The sequence below is a fragment of the Sinocyclocheilus rhinocerous genome, unplaced genomic scaffold (genome assembly GCF_001515625.1).
Source record: "Sinocyclocheilus rhinocerous isolate Xijiao unplaced genomic scaffold, SAMN03320098_v1.1 scaffold3, whole genome shotgun sequence".
In the NCBI taxonomy this organism is placed as follows: domain Eukaryota; kingdom Metazoa; phylum Chordata; class Actinopteri; order Cypriniformes; family Cyprinidae; genus Sinocyclocheilus; species Sinocyclocheilus rhinocerous.
Window position 1 is genome coordinate 691,824 of NW_015658759.1, and position 19,001 is coordinate 710,824.

The 19,001-nt window shown below is 37.7% G+C and overlaps 1 protein-coding gene across 1 annotated transcript in view; it reads left to right on the plus strand.

The window, feature by feature from the left end:
- Positions 1-1,754: 1,754 nt before the first annotated feature.
- LOC107722958 (glutamate receptor ionotropic, NMDA 2A-like) overlaps positions 1,755-19,001 on the plus strand; it is a 110,514-nt gene continuing 93,267 nt past the window's right edge. Inside the window, 2 exon segments of the mRNA XM_016531456.1 lie at positions 1,755-2,258; positions 6,349-6,744. Of these exon segments, the coding sequence (XP_016386942.1) occupies positions 6,364-6,744 (381 nt within the window). The 5' untranslated portion in view covers positions 1,755-2,258; positions 6,349-6,363.

A 19,001-nucleotide genomic window follows, 5' to 3' on the forward strand; every position in this document is an offset into this window, starting at 1 on the left:
CTAAAACAGCTGAGAGTGTTGTACTATTATTGACAGGTAAAGGAGTAATCGAAAACTATGTGTGAGGGTGCTGAATTTTGTGGAAATCTGCTGAACTTTCTGTGGAGCAGATTTTGAAAGGTTAGACATGACCAGAAGACAAACACTTTTTGTAACCCACAGTAATGGTGCAGTAATTTTGTTTAAAGATACGACTATTTGGATTAAAATCCATTTGGCTCAAAAATCTGAGGGGGCACGTGCCTTCTGTATATCTATACTTAAACACGCTGTCATAATCCGTAGTTTAAAAGACTTTAAATAGACTTGTCAGGCAGTTTTCCCGTTGACTTAGTGAATGATCTTAAAGCATAAAATCTTTTGATTTAATTGGATGAGTTGAGGATCATAACGGCTCCCGTGGATTTCCTACAGGGAAAATACACAGCTGGGAGCGTCTGACTCATAACAAACCACAAATTTTGGTGCAAACGGAGCAAACGCAAAATCACCGTTTTCACTGAGACAGACAGGAGTCGGTTCGTTGAACGGTTTTGCTTTCTTTAACACGTGGAGGCGACAGTAGATGGGACATGGGTTTACAACATCGAGCGGGAAAATGGCTTGTTTACGGAGGCTTCGTGTGGTTGAGAATTTTCCACAGTTTTGACGCGCCCACCGTGCGCAGGGACTGTTAATGGCGCTCATTATCATTTGACTGTATTCATGTGTGTGATGGAGAGAGAGAGAGAGAGAGAGACTCAATCTAACATCTACTCGATTCATGGAGTGTGCGTCTGAGAGCAATGGTCTGTAAAGTTGGATGGAAATATGAACGCACCTCATAACCAAATGTTTTCCTCAAATAGATAAGCGATAAGACTAGTCTGTTTGCATAGACAGGTATCAAATCCGTATACATAGCCTTATGAAACGTACGTTTGTGTTTAATTATAGGTGGCAAGGTAAGAGAATTGAGTTGAATTTGGCGCGGAGCGCGTAGGAGGCATTGGCAAGTACAGTCTCAGATCCGCGCTAAGATGTTAAGGAGCGTACATGCGCTCGACAGTTTGCCATGATGTCTCGAGTTCAGTCGATGGTGTCGCAGAGGAATCTGTATCCAAAATAGATCTCATCCCCGTTATCGACATTTTAACGACTGAATACGGCGTGTTACTGTTGTTTTCTCCGAAAGGATGCTATATTGACGGAATCCCCCTCGGAGGCGGCACGCGGACCTGTTCCACAAGCTCCACCGCGGAAAGCGCTCGAGACTCAGAAAAAAAATACAGAAATATTAAGGTGAAAAATCCATGTGGTTGGTGTATGTCGACTGAATCACTGAACGTTTTTTCCCTTTCCTTTTTCTGGTTAATCTCTGTAAGGAATGGACACGGTAAGCACAAGGACACTGGTGGAATTACGCCGTTAAGAGCGCTGAACTTGACGGATTTGTTTATAAAGAAAGATCAAGGTTATACGATGAAGACTGAGGACACGGCTTAATTTCCTGATTGGTATATTGGAAATGTATAACGAGGATATTAGGTGAGTTGTTCTCTTTTTACTTTCAATAAAACATCAAAGAACGTATTATTCACGTATTATTGTCCTTACCAAATGTGGGTTCGCTCTCTCAGCCAAATGGGAGTCGTTGGAGCTTCCCGTTGACGAAATCGTCGGCTTATTTTTGTGACGGGAGAAATTATTTCAACCGCCTTGATGCGCAACACCTGCTGCGCGAGCGAGCGCCCTACATAGAGACAAACCCCGAGCGCGCGTGAGGGGAATACCACACCGGCCGTTATTTAAACACACACCTTTTAATCACTGACTACACTCTCGAAGCTCACTGTGTTCTTTAAAACACGTTTATGTTGTAGTCAGCCTCTGAGGTTATTGGTTCCGTGCGGGGGAACCGTTACGCTTCCACGCAGATCAGTTTGCCCGCGAGCCCACTCGCGAAGCCTTTTGGTGTGGCTTTTCTCTCATAGACTACTGAACACGAGCGAGAAGTTATAGAAATACACTAAATAATGAGCTCTGTCATTTTTGCTGACCTGGTGTAAGGATTTTGGTTGACTTTTTTTCCCAGAACATTGAATACTTAAGCTCCTGTCAAGGTGGTTCGCCGAAGGTCTGAAAAAAATGCGCCGACAAACGCGCCTTCTCTGTGAGGAAATCTTCGTGGATAACATTCACAAGATATCGGTCAGTTTCACAGATGGCACATTTCAACCACGGCGAGTCTTCTTCACTGACACCTCGTGACACGCAAGGTAAGATACGATTTAAAAATTGAACGTTTAGTAATATGTGTGAAGCGGCTGACAGGGAGATCCGACAGGGGGCGCCGTTGTTTCGCGGGTTCAGTCTAAAAGAGGAATGAGGGACTTGCAGATTTGGGTGCAGTCACGTTGTCCAAGCACATTTTTGATGTTTTCCTCTTGCTTACAGGACCAGGCCTGAAATAGTCTTTCCTGCAATGGAGGATACAATTTTAGAAGCTGAAATATTTCAAAACCACCCCCTCCGAGTCCCTACCCACACATTCATGTATAGAGATACTTATACACATATTGATAAAATGACCTTAACTGAACACACAGATATACAGCAATGTATTCTTACATTTGCTATATTGGGCCAGTGTGACGCCTTAGGCCAGAAGCATAATTTAATCAAAATACGCGAACACATACATGAGTGTTTGGCTAATGCACTGCCCTGTTGAACATACTTGTGTGCTCTTATGGTGGTAAAACACCTCAGGACTCAAGGGGGCAATGGAGTTACCTTCAGAATTTCTGACAATTAAAATGAAAGTTGCTGTAAACTTTCATTTAAAATGAAAGTTGCAATAAAGCATACTGACTTTAAACTTCCATAGCAAGATTTTCTTCAAACTGTTGCTTCACCACAACAGTTGACCTGAGAGACTTTATAAGACTATAGGCTATAATACCATAGTTTTCCACACATTTCATAAGCTTGCAAAGCTAGAAGTGTCTGCATTCATTTACTTAGGTAGAATATGTTTTGGACATTAAAGAGAAGAATATATGAGTGTACATGCTGGTCAGAAGAAGAGATGGATGGAGGAAGAGGACCTAGTGCAGGTGCTTATTTTGAGAGTACTCGTAACTATTGACCCCTCCAACTTTCCACACAGTCAAACTCAGAAATCCACCCACAACCTCCCCATTCGCCTGCGAAGAGAAGTGATCTCAGCGGTGATATTCTGCTAACAGAGGAGCCAATCTGCACTTGGCACTTTACGTTGTGGTTCTGAATTATGAAATATGGGCTGTGACAGACCATCAAAACTGTGGTTGGTACTTTCAGACATATATTCAAACCTTACTCATACAAACACTCCTATTGGCAAGACGTGTCTGGTAGCGTTGCTTAAATTTTGATGCATAAAAAGCCATGAGCCTGGTTTTGTATGTGAGCGAAACTAATTGTCTTTATTTTGAACCTTGGCTTCTCTTCTGTTGTATCCTGCAAGCTTAGAGTGAAGGTGATGTCTAATGTGACTGAAAACATTACACACCGTTTACTTGTATCCAACAAATCTGACAGATGCACATGCAGAACGAGATGTAGAGTGATGCTCTACGTTTGCAAACGCTGAGTGCTACTCCGGGTTAGACTTAAGGGCATGGTTGCTTTGCTGGGGTAGTTCGGTGAGTATGCAAATTATGGACGTTAGCAAGTATGCTAAATGAGAAAGTTACAGGGGCAACAGAGCACAACAGCCTGTCTCTGGAATCTCTAATGTGGTCATTGAGGCATGTACCACTTTTGTACCCTCACAAACTGCCAGTGCAACCATCAAGAAAGCAATTATGCAATTATGTGATTGGCACTAATTAGTATGCTTCACAATACAGCTGAATGTTTTAGCTGTCAGAAGCGAAACCCTCTTACTATCTCCTATGTTTGCCAACAATTGAAAACGCATCAATAAATTATTAATTTGTCAAGTATTTAAAAAGTCTTTGCTTCAGTTATTCAAAAATGACATTGTAGGAGGAATTATATAATACATCAGGTGGTAGTCATCCACTTTTCTTCTGTTCATGCATTGCTATATCAATGTTGTTATTAAAACTATTATTAAATATCAATAATAATCAATTGTCTGTGTGTGTGTGTGCGTGTGTGTGTGTGTGTTTGTGTATACACACACACACACACACACACGTCAAATATCTAAATATAACAATTTTTCTTTATATTATTATATGTGTTGTTTTAGATAAATAGATCTTATTTAAAGGGGTCCTATTATGCTTTTTCACTTTTTCAACTTTAGTTAGTCTGTCATTTTGCTGTTTGAGCATAAAAAAGATCTGCAAAGTTACAAAGCTCAAAGGATTTGATATTGACGCAATATTTACACTGAAGCTGCAGGTGGCTATGGTAAGGGGCATGATATTTCACGACCAGGCGCCGGAGTGCTGCCAATCACAACACACACTGGCCCAGCTAACCAATCACAGCACATTTCGTATTTCAGAAGGCGGGCCTTCATTTGATACAGGAACTATTAGAGTCGTTCATGCCAGACTGGGGAGAGAGATGTTGTAATAATGTAAAATATGTGAAAAATAATGTGTTTTTCGAACAATCTAATATGCGAACCTGCTCTAGTACACCCCCTAAACAAAATCAAGACATTGTAAAAGAGCATAATAGGACCCCTTTAAATATAAGTTTTGTCCAAAAGTGCTGATGTTGAAAACGTTCATGCCCATATTATTTTTCAACTTCCCATATAGAAGTATTTGCAATATATTCAGTGTAATATTCCAGTGTAGGACATTTTCTGTTAAGCTGTGCACTTACAGTATGAGCTTCTGCATTAAGCTTTGTCCTTTGTTGAGGACTGGTGATATAAAATGGTAGTATCTGCTGTAGCTGATGGCAGCACATTCTTATCACATCGTTCATTGCTGAGCACCCAAAACAAACTCCCAAAATTCAAGCTGTGGAGACTGTGGGGTTGATTTCATTTTATTGATTTTTATGTCATGATGAGTATTGATTTTAAATTACATGCCCTGGCACATACAGTATATTAAGAGACAAACTGACACAATTTTATGATGCTGCTGTTTATATGTCCTGTTTGTGTGTTACCAATGACATTCTCAACCAGAGTTTAACAAGAAACAGGATATTTTACTGTACTAGTGCATATATTTTTGTTATAACATAATTCTCAACATTATCTGAGTACTGTTTCTGTGGTTATTGGCTGTGGCCCAGGGTAGTCGGTGAATTAAATGGAGGTGCAAATATGACTGATGACTAAACTCCAGGGATGAAGCAGGTGTATCCAGTGACATTTCTGAGACTGAAAGTTCAGCGTGAATTCGATCAGTCTTGCTATCAAAGCATGTTTGATAGCAAAGTATCTCTACCTTGATAAAAGGAGCCAAATGAACAGGACAACAATCGATATATATGTTTCAAGGAATATTGTCAGTCATTCACCCACCCTTTAGTCATTCCAAATCTGTATGATTTTTCTTCTGAGTAACATAAAAGGAGATGTTTTGAAGTATGTTCACACTGCTGTTTTCCATACAGCGAAAATGAACGGGTAGGTGCCGATTGAGTTGTCGAGTACACTATGTTGTATGGAATAGAGCTCCTGTAGCAGACTACATCTCCTTTTGCTCCGTTCCACGGAACACAAGAAAGTCAGGTGGAATTGCAATGATATGGGGGTGAGTAATGATGACCAATTTTGAGTGAACTATTCCTTTAAGCAATGAGTACAGTTTCTTCCATACTGAGGTTGACTTTTACAATCTCTTGAGATTGAACCATCTTTGAACCGCTGACATCAGTGCACTTAAATTTAACCATGTGTAAGCTGTTCTTCACTCATGAAATTATAATGCACTCCAGTTAGTGCATGGTTTCATCAATTATTACTATAATTTAAGAGACAGACACACTAGCCATCTGGAATCATTCAGGCATCACATTCCGCCTAGAATCGTAATAAACTATTGAAGAGTCCTATCAATTAGACGGGCCGTTTAAATGTAACCACACTGACATATTGCAAGACTGTACATCAGAGTTAATTGCTAATAAGTGAACCACTGTTCTATTGAACTGTTTAGACTAATAGAAAAGTATTGACTTGAAATGATTGAGTAGTTGAACAGAGATTCGCTTCCGATTCATTTCCAGTCCCCCTCCACTGAATCATTGCGTGCAAAGTAATAGGTCAGATGTAATTTATGTCTGTGTGTTATCTGATTTTGGTCTAGTTTGGATCTAGTAAGCATGATTTGGTAAGACTGACTGTGTTTTGCATCCTTTTAAAATGTCTCATCTTGACAGGGGCTGAAGCCAGGAATGATGGGAGCTGTAGTCTGGTTGATGGTCTTATGGGCTTTGCTGGGTTGGTCGCAGGCTGCAGAGAAGCCTCCGTCCCTGAGTGTAGCTGTGATATTGGGCCAGACCCCCACCGTATCCGAATCAGCCCTGCGTCCGGCTCGTGGGATAGGTGCGCCTTTGGATGTGACTGTTCTCAGCATCCAGGTGAACCAGACGGACCCAGGAAGCATGCTTACACACCTGTGTGAGCTCATGTCCCGACAGAGACTGCACGGGCTGGTCTATGGAGACGGCACGGACCAGGAAGCTGTGGCACAGATGCTGGACTTTGTTTCCTCTCAGACTTCCATGCCCATACTGGGAATCCATGGTGGCTCTGCCATGACAATGGCCGAAAAGGTAAGCATGCATTCCTCTCTTGCTGGCGGTATGCGCTTTATTTGTTGTCTACTTTGCCTAGACATTTACAGCAACCCACCTCTGAATATTTCATCATATCTGGCATCAAGGCCTAAACAGAAAGCTTGATTTCAAATATTCAATGTCATGTTTTGGATTGTCTAGCTGTGTGGCATTAAACGAGACACAATTCAGATACCTGACAGATTTTCTTTATCAGCATGCCATCTGCATCAGATAAAGCCTGACGGATTGCCAGTCTTCCTGTCACTGTCCCTCTGTCTGTCTGTTTGTTTCTGCAAAGTTGGCAATGAGCTGTGTTTATAGCAAAATCGGTTGCAGTTGTGTGGGTGTGACAGAAACCTGTGGCCGGGTTAGTGACAAAGCTGACAGTTTAGCATCGAAGAAAGTTTATGATTGCAAATCGATTCATTGATGCTGTTTTCATTTTTACATTAAACATCAATCTGATGATGTTTTAATACATTATCAAACTGATAAATTTGACTGTTAGGCTATTACTACACAGTGTTCATCCACATGAACTGTAGAAACTTCAAAAAACTTCTTGTAGGCGACCATGTCATCCTGTTGCATCATCTGGCTGAGTTCACTTCAAACTATCCTTCCAAATAGTGATTTGATAATTTTAGATGAACACACAATCTCTTTTAACAGTGATGAAATACAACTACAAAGTAAGTGGATTGTGCTACTTTGTCAAAGCTCATGGTTAGGAACTATTTCTCACTTTAACCAGACAGTGTTTTTAAAGTTTTAATTCTTACGCAATGTGCGTTTAGTTTTCTATGATTACGTGCTGCTTTATATTTTTGTTTTACTGTCTTCTTATGCTCTCATTGTATGTATGACAAGTTATTTGTGATGGCAAGTATATATTGAAAGGTGCTTAGAATTCATAAGGTTCAGATTTATCATTATCTAATTTCCTCTGAGCTACATCCTCCGACTTCGTTTTTTGACACATTAGGCCCCGGTGCTGCTGTAGAGCTTGGAGGGTAATAATTGAAGAGACTCTTCAGGAGGGAAGCACTGCTTAGGTAGTCAAATGCTGGGGCTGATGTGAATGAAACTCAAACATTAAGAGGCCCCCTGCTTGCTGTTTCCCATAACACTTCTCATCCCTTCTTTAAATCATCTCCCAGAGTTCCTTTTGGCTGGCTATATTGGCTGTGCAATAACACGTTAAGCACAATGCATTTCCAAGTCTGAAATAAACAGAAACAGAAAGATGGAAAATATCACAATTATACTGTCTGATCCTTTTCACATTTAATAAGGAGTCAGTAAGATTGTGATGGCAAAGCTGAATTTTCAGCCTTCAGTGTCACATTCTGAAATGTTAATTTGGTGCTCAAGAAACATTTCTTATCACAGTTGAAAATGGTTATTGTGCTTAGAATTTTTCCAGGATTCTTTTATTAATAGAAAGCTCAAAAAGAACAGCATTTCAGCATTTATTTGAAATGGTAATCTTTTGTGACATTATAAATGTTTTACTGTCACTTTTGATGAGTTCGATGCATCTTTGCTGAATAGAAGTATACATTTCTTTAAAAAAAAGTGGAAGTGTACATAGGCACGTATTAATTTTCTTGCATATTCTTGCTTTTAATAGTAAAATTTTGACCTGCTGCCCTTGGGCAGGCGCTACTGGTCCATTAAAAAAAGGACATATAGATTCAAGGAAAGTTTCTTTCCCAGAGTCATAACCATCATGAACTCTAATATGCACTGATCCAAATCTGCTACATATAATGATAATAAACGGTTACAGTTCAATTCAATTCAAATGGTATTTGCAAACAAATGAAGTAAGCCTTTTCTCAGCACTTTTTTAATTATTTATATAAATAACCTCTGTTGTGATGTGTTTGGTTTCAGCCTTTCTGATTAGACTGAACAGAATGAAACTGCTTCACTGTCAAATTAGGTAAATGTGTTAACTGTGTTAAGTTTAATGTTACAATGTAGTGTTAGACATATTTAATTGATTTCAAAGTACCATAGAACATGTTAACATTTGGCATTCTAAATTGTAACTTTTGCATACAAGATGGTTACCACAGGACTGATTTTCTACACAACATGATTGTCTTGCCAAATCACAAATTGTATGAAAATTAAGTAAAGAGTATAATTTTACTATACTGTCAGGAGTATACCACAAGTGGATGTACAGTAATATTATCAACTATTATTAAGCACTATTTGTAGATAGACCCATCCCGATTATCGGTTGATCTCTAACTGCAGCACCTGTTAACATTTGGCATTCTAAATTGTAACTTTTGCATACAAGATGGTTACCACAGGACTGATTTTCTACACAACATGATTGTCTTGCCAAATCACAAATTGTATGAAAATTAAGTAAAGAGTATAATTTTACTATACTGTCAGGAGTATACCACAAGTGGATGTACAGTAATATTATCAACTATTATTAAGCACTATTTGTAGATAGACCCATCCCGATTATCGGTTGATCTCTAACTGCAGCACCTGTTATATTAGTCATCTTTTTTGTCATGAAACACAAAAGGAGAGACTTGAACAAGTAGGAGTTGGACAGAATCGTGTAAAGATTCTTCAAAATGTGTCTTTTTGTGATCCATTGAAAAAAATGACAGCTTTTAGGTTTGGAGCGACTTAAAAATAATTCCAGAACTTTAATATTTGGGTGAACTATCCCTTTAAAATGTTTCAAAATGGCCTTTATCTCTGTAGTATTATACATCCTTTCTCTCTTGTACCGCTGTGTTTCTTGGCCTGCTTTGATCAAGTTCAACTGCATGTCTTTTTGCTGTGTACTCTGGGGGGTGCATGAGTGTGTTTTGAGAGTGTGTAAGTGGGGGTCCTGGAGGATGCTTCGCTTCACTATGAACCCAGATTTTCGTTCTCATGTTATTAAAAATGAAGGTGCTGGGATGCATCTTTTTAACCATGCTTCCGCCTCTCATATGGGAAAGAAAGGGCAGGGAGCACTAACACACAGGCCCTAATGCACACTGAGGGGGCAGGACTGAATATTCGATGAGCTGCTTTATGTGGTTCACATGTTCAGTTTCTAGAATGAGGTCTGGGCATATGCGTTTAGGGTCTATATGAGAGGGCAGAGAGAAAGAGAGAGAAAGAAAACTGGAGGAAAAGAAGGAAAGAGAGCCAGGCGAATTAAACACTAAAGCTGTTTTCTGCCCCATTGAAGCTGCTTTTATCCCATCTGTATTAGAGAGGTGCATTATCGGAGAAAAGAACAAAATAGAGGGGCTGACATAAATTAAATATGTAACATACACTTACAGGCGGACGTGTACAGACACACAGTCCTTCCTTTTTCGCTTATCCATCTCCCACATACTCTCAAATTTTCTTGTTATTCATTTAACAATAGATTGAGGTTGCACTGGCACATTAGATCATATGATGTCACCAGCTGTGCCAAATTAGTGCCTATAAAAAACACAGTAACTCACAGAAAAACCCACTTGAAGGGTAAAAGCCAACTCATCTCTAACAAGCTTATAAGACACTTTGCTGATGTCACTCTTTGATGATGTCAGCCACAATAAAACTCTCTGCACTGGATCGGTTTATGTCACATAGTTTTTTGTGTCCTAGTATAAAAAAGAAATATTTGAAATAAAATATGTAATAGTAAAAATGACAAAAATATATGTTTAAAAAAACTTTAAAAACAACAACAAAGCAGCTGCTTTTTGTTTGATGTAATTTATTTGTGTAATTTTAGCAAAAACATTATGTAGGTCCCATTAGTTAATTTTTCAAATGTCCTAATATGCTTTTTCTCTTTTTCAACCTTTAGTTAGTTGCTGTTTGAGCATAAAAAAGATCTACAAGGTTACAAAGCTCAAAGTCCACTCTGAAAAGAGATATTCTCTTTAACAGAAAATACTTTTCAAGAACTACAACAAACGGCTCTTCTGGGCTACAGTGCGCTTCGTCTGGATATTGTGAAATCACACTGTCACTCATTTAAATAATCCCCCAGCATGTTGTCACCATGGCAAAGAGATGCTGCTTCTTCCATCCTGGTTTGCAAAACCCCTTTATATGTGCTTGCAAAGATCCTTTTGTTCGTAAACATTCTCAGGGTGTGAAACAGACTTGAATTATTAAGGCAAAATTGACACCATCGTTAATATTTACAGCTGAGCAGATGAAACTCGCAGTTATGGGAAGGGGCGTGACATTTCTGGAACACGCTCTTAAGCGGTTCGCCAATCACAATGCACTGGGCCAGCTAACTAATCAGAGCACATTTCGTGTTTGGGAAGGAGAGGTTTCATCGAAACAGGAACTAAACAGCGTTTGAGACAGACTTGGAAGAGAGGTGCTGCAATAATGTTAGATATGTGAAAAATAATGCGTTTTTGGAACAATCAAGCATGAAAACCTATTTTAGTACACCCCAAATCCAAATCAAGATTTTGTAAAAGGGTATAATAGGACCCCTTAATACTTCTTCAAATAATGATGTAGCTACCTTTCAAAAGGTTTGGATGTGATTGTGTCATTAAGATGTCAGTTTTTATTTAGCTTAGAACAGCATTCTGTGTCATTTTGAAATACTGTTCCAGCTCTTGTTTATACTTTACCTGTGTTCCTACATTCCCAAATGCCCCCAAGGAGGGATCACTACAGCTTAAGTGAAAGTCCTGTATAAGCCAAAAAAAAAAAACTTGTCCTTCATTATTTTGTGTGATGTATTGCTGCACTTCAAGCAGACACCAAAATAAAGTTACAATGGCGGACCTAAGCTAGAATGTAATTTAAGATGCTTTAAAAGACTCCGGAATGGCACACAGTGGACAAACGATCTGCCATCACTCAATACTGTATGATAAATCCTTCACTCTTCTAACAGTAGCGCCTTAATGGCCACCTACGTATTTTGGGCTGTACCACAGTGACTCACTGCAGTTCTTAGATGCTATTATAGATGGACTTGGCTTACAAAGATATGAAATAAGAAATTAATTTACATTCGGTTAATGTCATTGGGAGACTGGATAACAAATCTTTAGCCAAGTCAGTGTCGCTTCAAATCAAGTTACAGGAAAGCTTCCATACTGTAAGTAGTGCGTTGAACTATAGGATCAGATGGAGCTTTACAGGTCTTTTCTTAGAAGATAAAGCTTTCAGACCTTTGTCAAGTTTCAGTCTGTCCCCTGTTCTTTTAATCTCCGCAGTGCCTCTATATGTGAACCTTCCTTTCCCCTCATCTCTTTCTCTTTCCCGTTCTTTTATTTTCTTTCTCTATCTTTCTTTCTTCAGGGTTTATCAGAAGAGAGGGTCTATACAAAGGATCCCTCTCCCTGGCAGACCACCAACATGTCTCTCTCATCCTCACTTATTTTCTTTCTTCCTATTCTTCTCGTCGCTTCTTTCCCGTGGGTTGTAAAGGACAATCGGCTAACATGGAGATTGGTGGCTGCATTCAGGACCGAATGAGGTCATTTTCCCTCTTAGTGCTGCCTTCACGGGAAATGACAGTCTATTTGGGAGAAGAACGGGTGAAACAACTAAAAAAAACCTTTGAAAGCAGCTTTTAAGGGCTAAGTTTAGATTCTCTGTTCAGCAGCCTTCTGCGTTTTGTGCGACACTAACTTTATGAATATTGTATAGTGAAGTAGACACACAGGCTAATTCATTTAGAGTGAAATGTTAACCTCATAATTCCTACTGTTTTTCGGTTTTGTCTTGGGCCAGAGGCTTTTCTTTGTGTGTGAGGGTGAGAGACTGAATTATGAAGACGGGCAATAAGAGTTTGAGAGATTATGTTAATATGTTAAATCTGATCTTTCTTATATGCATCAGCTTGAGCTGCCTTTCAAAACAATAAGTCACTGCTATATAAACTACTATTCAAAAGTGTGGGGTTAGTAAGAATTTTTTTTTTGATAAAAATTTATAATTTGATCAAGGATGCATTAACAATTATTGATTGCATTGATTAGCTCTTTCCCCGCCAAACACAGAATTTTCCGGGTTTCATGAGACAATGCTTCCCCGCCAAACAGAATTTTCTGGGTTTCCGCATTCTCGCTGTTATATGCACGGGGGCGCTAATACGCATTTCCTGAATGAGTCTAGAATGTGCCAATTAAAAACACATGCGAGGAAGATGCAGAAACGAGCGATCTTGTATGTATGCATATGCATATAAAAAACAATGCGATCATCAACAATAAACAGCATATAAATAAAAACCACCTAATATATATCGGCCGATATTTGGCATTTTTCAAATATCGGCATTGGCTGTTTTTCTGTTTGGCCGATGTGTTCGAGGTGGGTCTTTTATTTTGATGTCGCACCAGACTTTTATTTTGACGGCACTGAGAACGGAAGTGCCTGAGCACACAGCGCTCACATTCTCTCACACTTTGGAAAGAAGTCTGTCTAATAATCTAATAATCACATAGAACTGTTAAACAAAGGAATTAAAAGGTAACCAAAAATATTATAACGATTGCTTTTATATTATAAGTAATGGAAAGGCAAACATTATAATACTGTCTCGTTCACTGTCAGCATTTAGCAAATACTCATTTGTATAATTTGAACAAATCTAGCTGTGAATATAACTGAGATCTTGTGAAGTGTGCATTTGTATCCTGCATGATCGCGTGTACTCTGTGTGACGGTCGGTCCGTGGGAATTGAATGCGAACAGGAGGAGAGTTCAGCTTCACTGGAGACACACGATCGACAAACTTTAAACTTGTGATTTCGAATTATGCTGTGCTTTATCCATTTGCCCATTGTCATATTGTCGTATGTAAAATGAGTGTTACTTTGGCTTTATTTTTTTATTAATATATATATTATATTATATATATATATACACATATATGATCTCTTTCCCCGCCAAACACGGAATTTTCCGGGTTTCATGAGACAACGCTTCCCCGCCAAACACAGAATTTTCCGGGTTTTCCGTGCCGATATACAGCCATATCACAAGGCTATGAGTGTGATATTGCGTTCATACAACATTTAGACGACACGAGTGTGTAAATACATGAGAAACAACTACGGATTGTCTTTAAAAAGCCTCTTTTGTGCGGAACTACCTTCTTCCGCCACGGATTAAAATCTCAAGTTGACAGTTTAACAGCTGAGCCCAAGCCTCCGTTACTAATTCGAAAACGTCTCATTAGAACTAGTAGCGAAGGAATGTTGAGCGAGTGTGATTTCCTGCATCTGATACAGCATTCATTCTTCAGCTCAATCTCATATTCACAATAAAACATTAGTTTGAATGTCCTTTGTCTTACTGTCCTTTCATCTGTTAAGGGTGATTTCCGATGACAGCGCCGCTCAGTGCATCTGTTGGTTGCGTCTTACAAGGTGTTGTTGAAAGTAAAAATTTCTTCCTTGTTTACAACCCTGTTTCAGTCTCTTTCAATATAAAATCTTTACTGCTGACTCATAAAAAAGTCTGAAGTCTAAACAACTACATTCTCACCTAAAAAACTCTTAAAACTACATCCGTGACACAAAAACTGTATTATTTATAAAAATTATAGTGGATTTGGGTGTCATGATACTCGCTGTGTGAAATGCTCCAAGTGGAGTGATACAAACGATGAAATGGTTGGACCTCTGTTATCACTAGAATATCGCACTCCTGGAAAAGGCTCTCAGCCAATCAGATTCGAGAACCAGAAAGAACTGTTGCATGCACACATACACACACATATATATATATGATACTCAATGCACACAAACTACTGCTCAGCTTATTGAGTGCCCTGTTGGTTACAGTGTTTACTTCCTTTTTAGTTATATATTTTTAAATATTTCTTTATTTGTGAAAAATACTGTAATAGGATCAAAAAAATCAATCAATCAAGTTGTCATCTAAAGTACATTTATTTTACACATACAATTTTTTAATTCATTTTCAAATTTCACATTTCTTAAATATTCAAATAAATAAAAATTATACCGCGGGTATAGAAAAGAATGACCCCCCTTTAAAATAATCACATTTTGTTGCTTTGCAGCCTGAAATAAAAACGGACACAGTTTTTTTTTTATACAACTTATAACACTTATACCATCCAAAGAAAGTGTGAAATGCTCCAAGTGGAGTGATACAAACGATGAAATGGTTGGACCTCTGTTATCACTAGAATATCGCACTCCTGGAAAAGGCTCTCAGCCAATCAGATTCGAGAACCAGAAAGAACTGTTGCATGCACACATACACACACATATATATATATGATACTCAATGCACACAAACTACTGCTCAGCTTATTGAGTGCCCTGTTGGTTACAGTGTTTACTTCCTTTTTAGTTATATATTTTTAAATATTTCTTTATTTGTGAAAAATACTGTAATAGGATAAAAAAAATCAATCAATCAAGTTGTCATCTAAAGTACATTTATTTTACACATAAAATTTTTTAATTCATTTTCAAATTTCACATTTCTTAAATATTCAAATAAATAAAAATTATACCGCGGGTATAGAAAAGAATGACCCCCCTTTAAAATAATCACATTTTGTTGCTTTGCAGCCTGAAATAAAAACGGACACAGTTTTTGTTTTATACAACTTATAACACTTATACCATCCAAAGAAATATAACACCAACTTGTCAGAATTAAAAAAAACAAACATATTCTTTTCTGTACCCACTGTATATGTGTGTGTGTGTATATATACTGTTTAGATATACATATATATGAAGGTATAGATATATATGAAGGTCCAAACAGGAAAGTTACATATAGTAATATAGAAGTAATATTGGCTTTATATTGGCCATCGGCCACCATGCTCTCTAAGATATTGGCATCGGCTGTCAAAAAAAACAATATCGGTTCACCACTAGTCATGTGACACTGAAGACTGAAGTAATGGCGGCTGAAAATTTGGTTTTGCCATCACAGGAATATTTTTTAAATATATTAAAAGAGAAAAGGGTTATTTAAAATTATAATCATTTACAATTTGACTTTTTTTTCTGTATGTTTAAACAAATAAATTGAGTCTTGGTGAGAATAAGAGACTTCTTTAAAAACAGATAGATAGATAGATAGATAGATAGATAGATAGGTTTCACAGCTCAGTGTGTCAGCATGCACCAGGGCACAGCTAAATATGCTTTTTTTAATGCTTGACATTTCACATTGAAATGTAGATGCTGTATCTTTATTTGTTTCAGGTGCTGTTTTATAGACTTTAGAGAATGCCCATGTTTGGTCATAATGGTCTAGCAGTCATCTCATGATCAAAGACTGCCTGGCGTAGGATTAGATGCAGAAATGTGTAGCTGTTCAAAGCACTAGGCCACAGTAGCTGTGTGTGGGACTGATCACCCCTTATGATTCACTTCCATACTCTGTCTGTTCAGGCAGGATTGTATTTCTCACTTTACTCTTAACAAACTGTATGTCAGTACATGTACATGCTTCATATTTTTTTCTTTCTTCCTTTTTTTTAAATCAGGTTGAGAAACAAAGGAATTCGGTGAGATCCTACACTCTTAAACTGTTCCAGTTAAATCTATCTATCTTCCAGTCTAAATTCTTATCTTATGCTCACCACGGCTGCATTTGTTTGCTCAAAAATACAGTAAAAACTGCAATATTGAGAAGTATTGTTGCAATTTTAAATAACTTTTCTATTTCAATGTATTTTCAAATATCATTTATTCTTGTCATGGTAAAGTAATAAAGCTGATTTTTCTTCAGTGTCACATGATCTTTCATAAATAATTTTAATATGCTGATTTGGGGCTCAAGAAACATTTCTTAGAATGATCACAGTTGAAAATGGCTGTGCTGCTTAATATTTTTATATTTTTATGTTATGTATTTATATTTTCATGGGACTTTTATTTTGACAGCGCTGAAAACGCCAGCGCTTGAGCGCACAGAGCTCCTGTTCTCTGTCTTCATTAGTTTCCTGTCTTTGTTTAACAGTTCCGGCTAATAAATTATTACACAGAACTTTTAAACAAAGTACAAGGTATACGAAAACGTATTTTAGCATTTGCTTTTCTATTATTAGTGAAAGAAAGACAAACACTATAATACTTTCACATCTATTGTCAGCATTCAGCGAATATGCATTTAATTTCAAGTCTTTGAATGTCTAATAAACTAATTTCACTAACCTTGCAAACTTTGTTAAATTCAGCTGAGATCCTCTGAGGTGTGCATTTGTAGACTGCATAAAATGTGTGTACTTGATTGACAAACTTTAAACCCTTGATTTCAAACTATGCTGCATAATTTCCTGTACCATTTACTGCTGTCATATTATTATCATATTTACTGTGTGCTGTATGTAAAATTAGTGCTACTTTGTCTTTATTTGAAAAAATATATAAATCCCATTGCACACAACCTGACCAGACACACTGACTACGTTTACATGGACATCAGTAATCTAATTATTTACCTTATTCTAAATAAGCCAATATTATGATTATGGTGTTTACATGAGTTGCTTTTAGAATATTCCTTTCATGTTCCTGTTTTACATGTTATAGTACATAGTTGGATTAATGGCACACGTCATTACGTCACCACGCGACGCCATCTGACGTCCCCTCCGAAATTTCACGTATAAACATATAGTTCGTCTTCGTGATGATGCCATGTACAGTTTTGGGTGTTTCTTATGACTTTAACCGGATTAAGGTAATCAAAAATATCTGTTTAAAGGGTAGATTCTTAACCAGAGTATTGTCTTAATTGTATTAAAATCGGAGTATTGTTGTCCATGTAAACGTACTGACTGTTGGTTACAGTGGTTACAGTCATCAAAAACTGCAGTTACCAAATTTAGCTCTGTAATTTCACTGTATGTCAACTATTGACTTTTTAAGTCCTTTTGTATACCCTAAGCAGCGCCTTCAGAGAAACATCTGATACAGTAAAGAACATCTGTGAATTCCATTAAGTCTCTCGAGCTCTGAAAGAGAACCTCTGAGCAATACATGTTTTCATTGGCTCAAAAACCAATAATAAAGAACCATCTCGCCTCAAGAACCCCGTATACACTGAAAAAGGATTCTTGATATGAGGGTTCTTCACTTAATCTAAGAATCATTGAACAACTTTCATTTTGAAGAGTGATTCTGAAAGACTACGCCGTACAACCGTCCTCCATTGAGCCTTGAGCAAGGCGCTTGAGCCCCGTCTGCTCCGGGCAGGCTGCAGTTTGGCTGACCTTGTGCCTCATCCCTTCCTCAGTCTTTGTGTGCATGTGTCTGTGTCTGCCAGAGATTTACAGAAATAGAACATTTCGTGCACATTATGACGTTTCATTATCGTCCTTTGCCTCATCATCTTATCAAGTTTTTGCTCCGTTCATTTCCAACAGGATGCTTTTTCACTATTAATTAACAGCAGCGTGCTACTGTCAACAAGTTTTAATGGATGATTCTGTAACCAGTATCAGTGCATCACATGCTTGATCTGTAGCACATCAAAGGATACATACATAAATATATGTATTTATGTATGTAAATACCTTGGCAGCAACATGTTTGGACAAGTTAATTGCACGGTTGTTGCTCCACAGGAAGTAGATGTTTATTGATGATTTTAGTGCATCATACCATATGTTGTTAATGAATGAAAGATTTTAATCAAATTAATGATATGATATGGCAATTAACTCATCAAATTTATCGTGTATATCAGTATTTGCAGAGAAAAGCCCCCAAATGAAGATGATCAAAAGACATTACAATAATGTGGTAATAATAAAGTGAAAGCATTGACTGGACATGACAAAAAGTTTTATCTTCATGTAATTGAATAATGATTTAAGAATGCTAATGAGGTAATTGAATGAAATCATCATATTATTTTTTAAATTAATTAAACAAAATAAAATTAAAATGACAGTCTTGTACTGTAACTTAACCGATTTAGTTAAGAGACTCTCTAGCTACATGATTTTATTTATTTATTTTTTTGTCCATTGGAGTGTCCTCTAAATACCTTCAGGAGTACAGGAGAAAGAGAGAGGAAGCGAGAGAAAGATGGAGTCTTCCTGCAATGCCTCAGGCAGAAATCTGTTTTTTATTGACAAGTGGACATTTTACCAACTGGCTTCAAAAGGTAAAATGTTCTTTTGAATTTACGAAGAAGTAGTGTTGCTTTCGTCAATGAAAATTATGACTAAATATCATCGTCAACGAACCTTTATTACGTGACGAAAACGAGACGAGACGAAT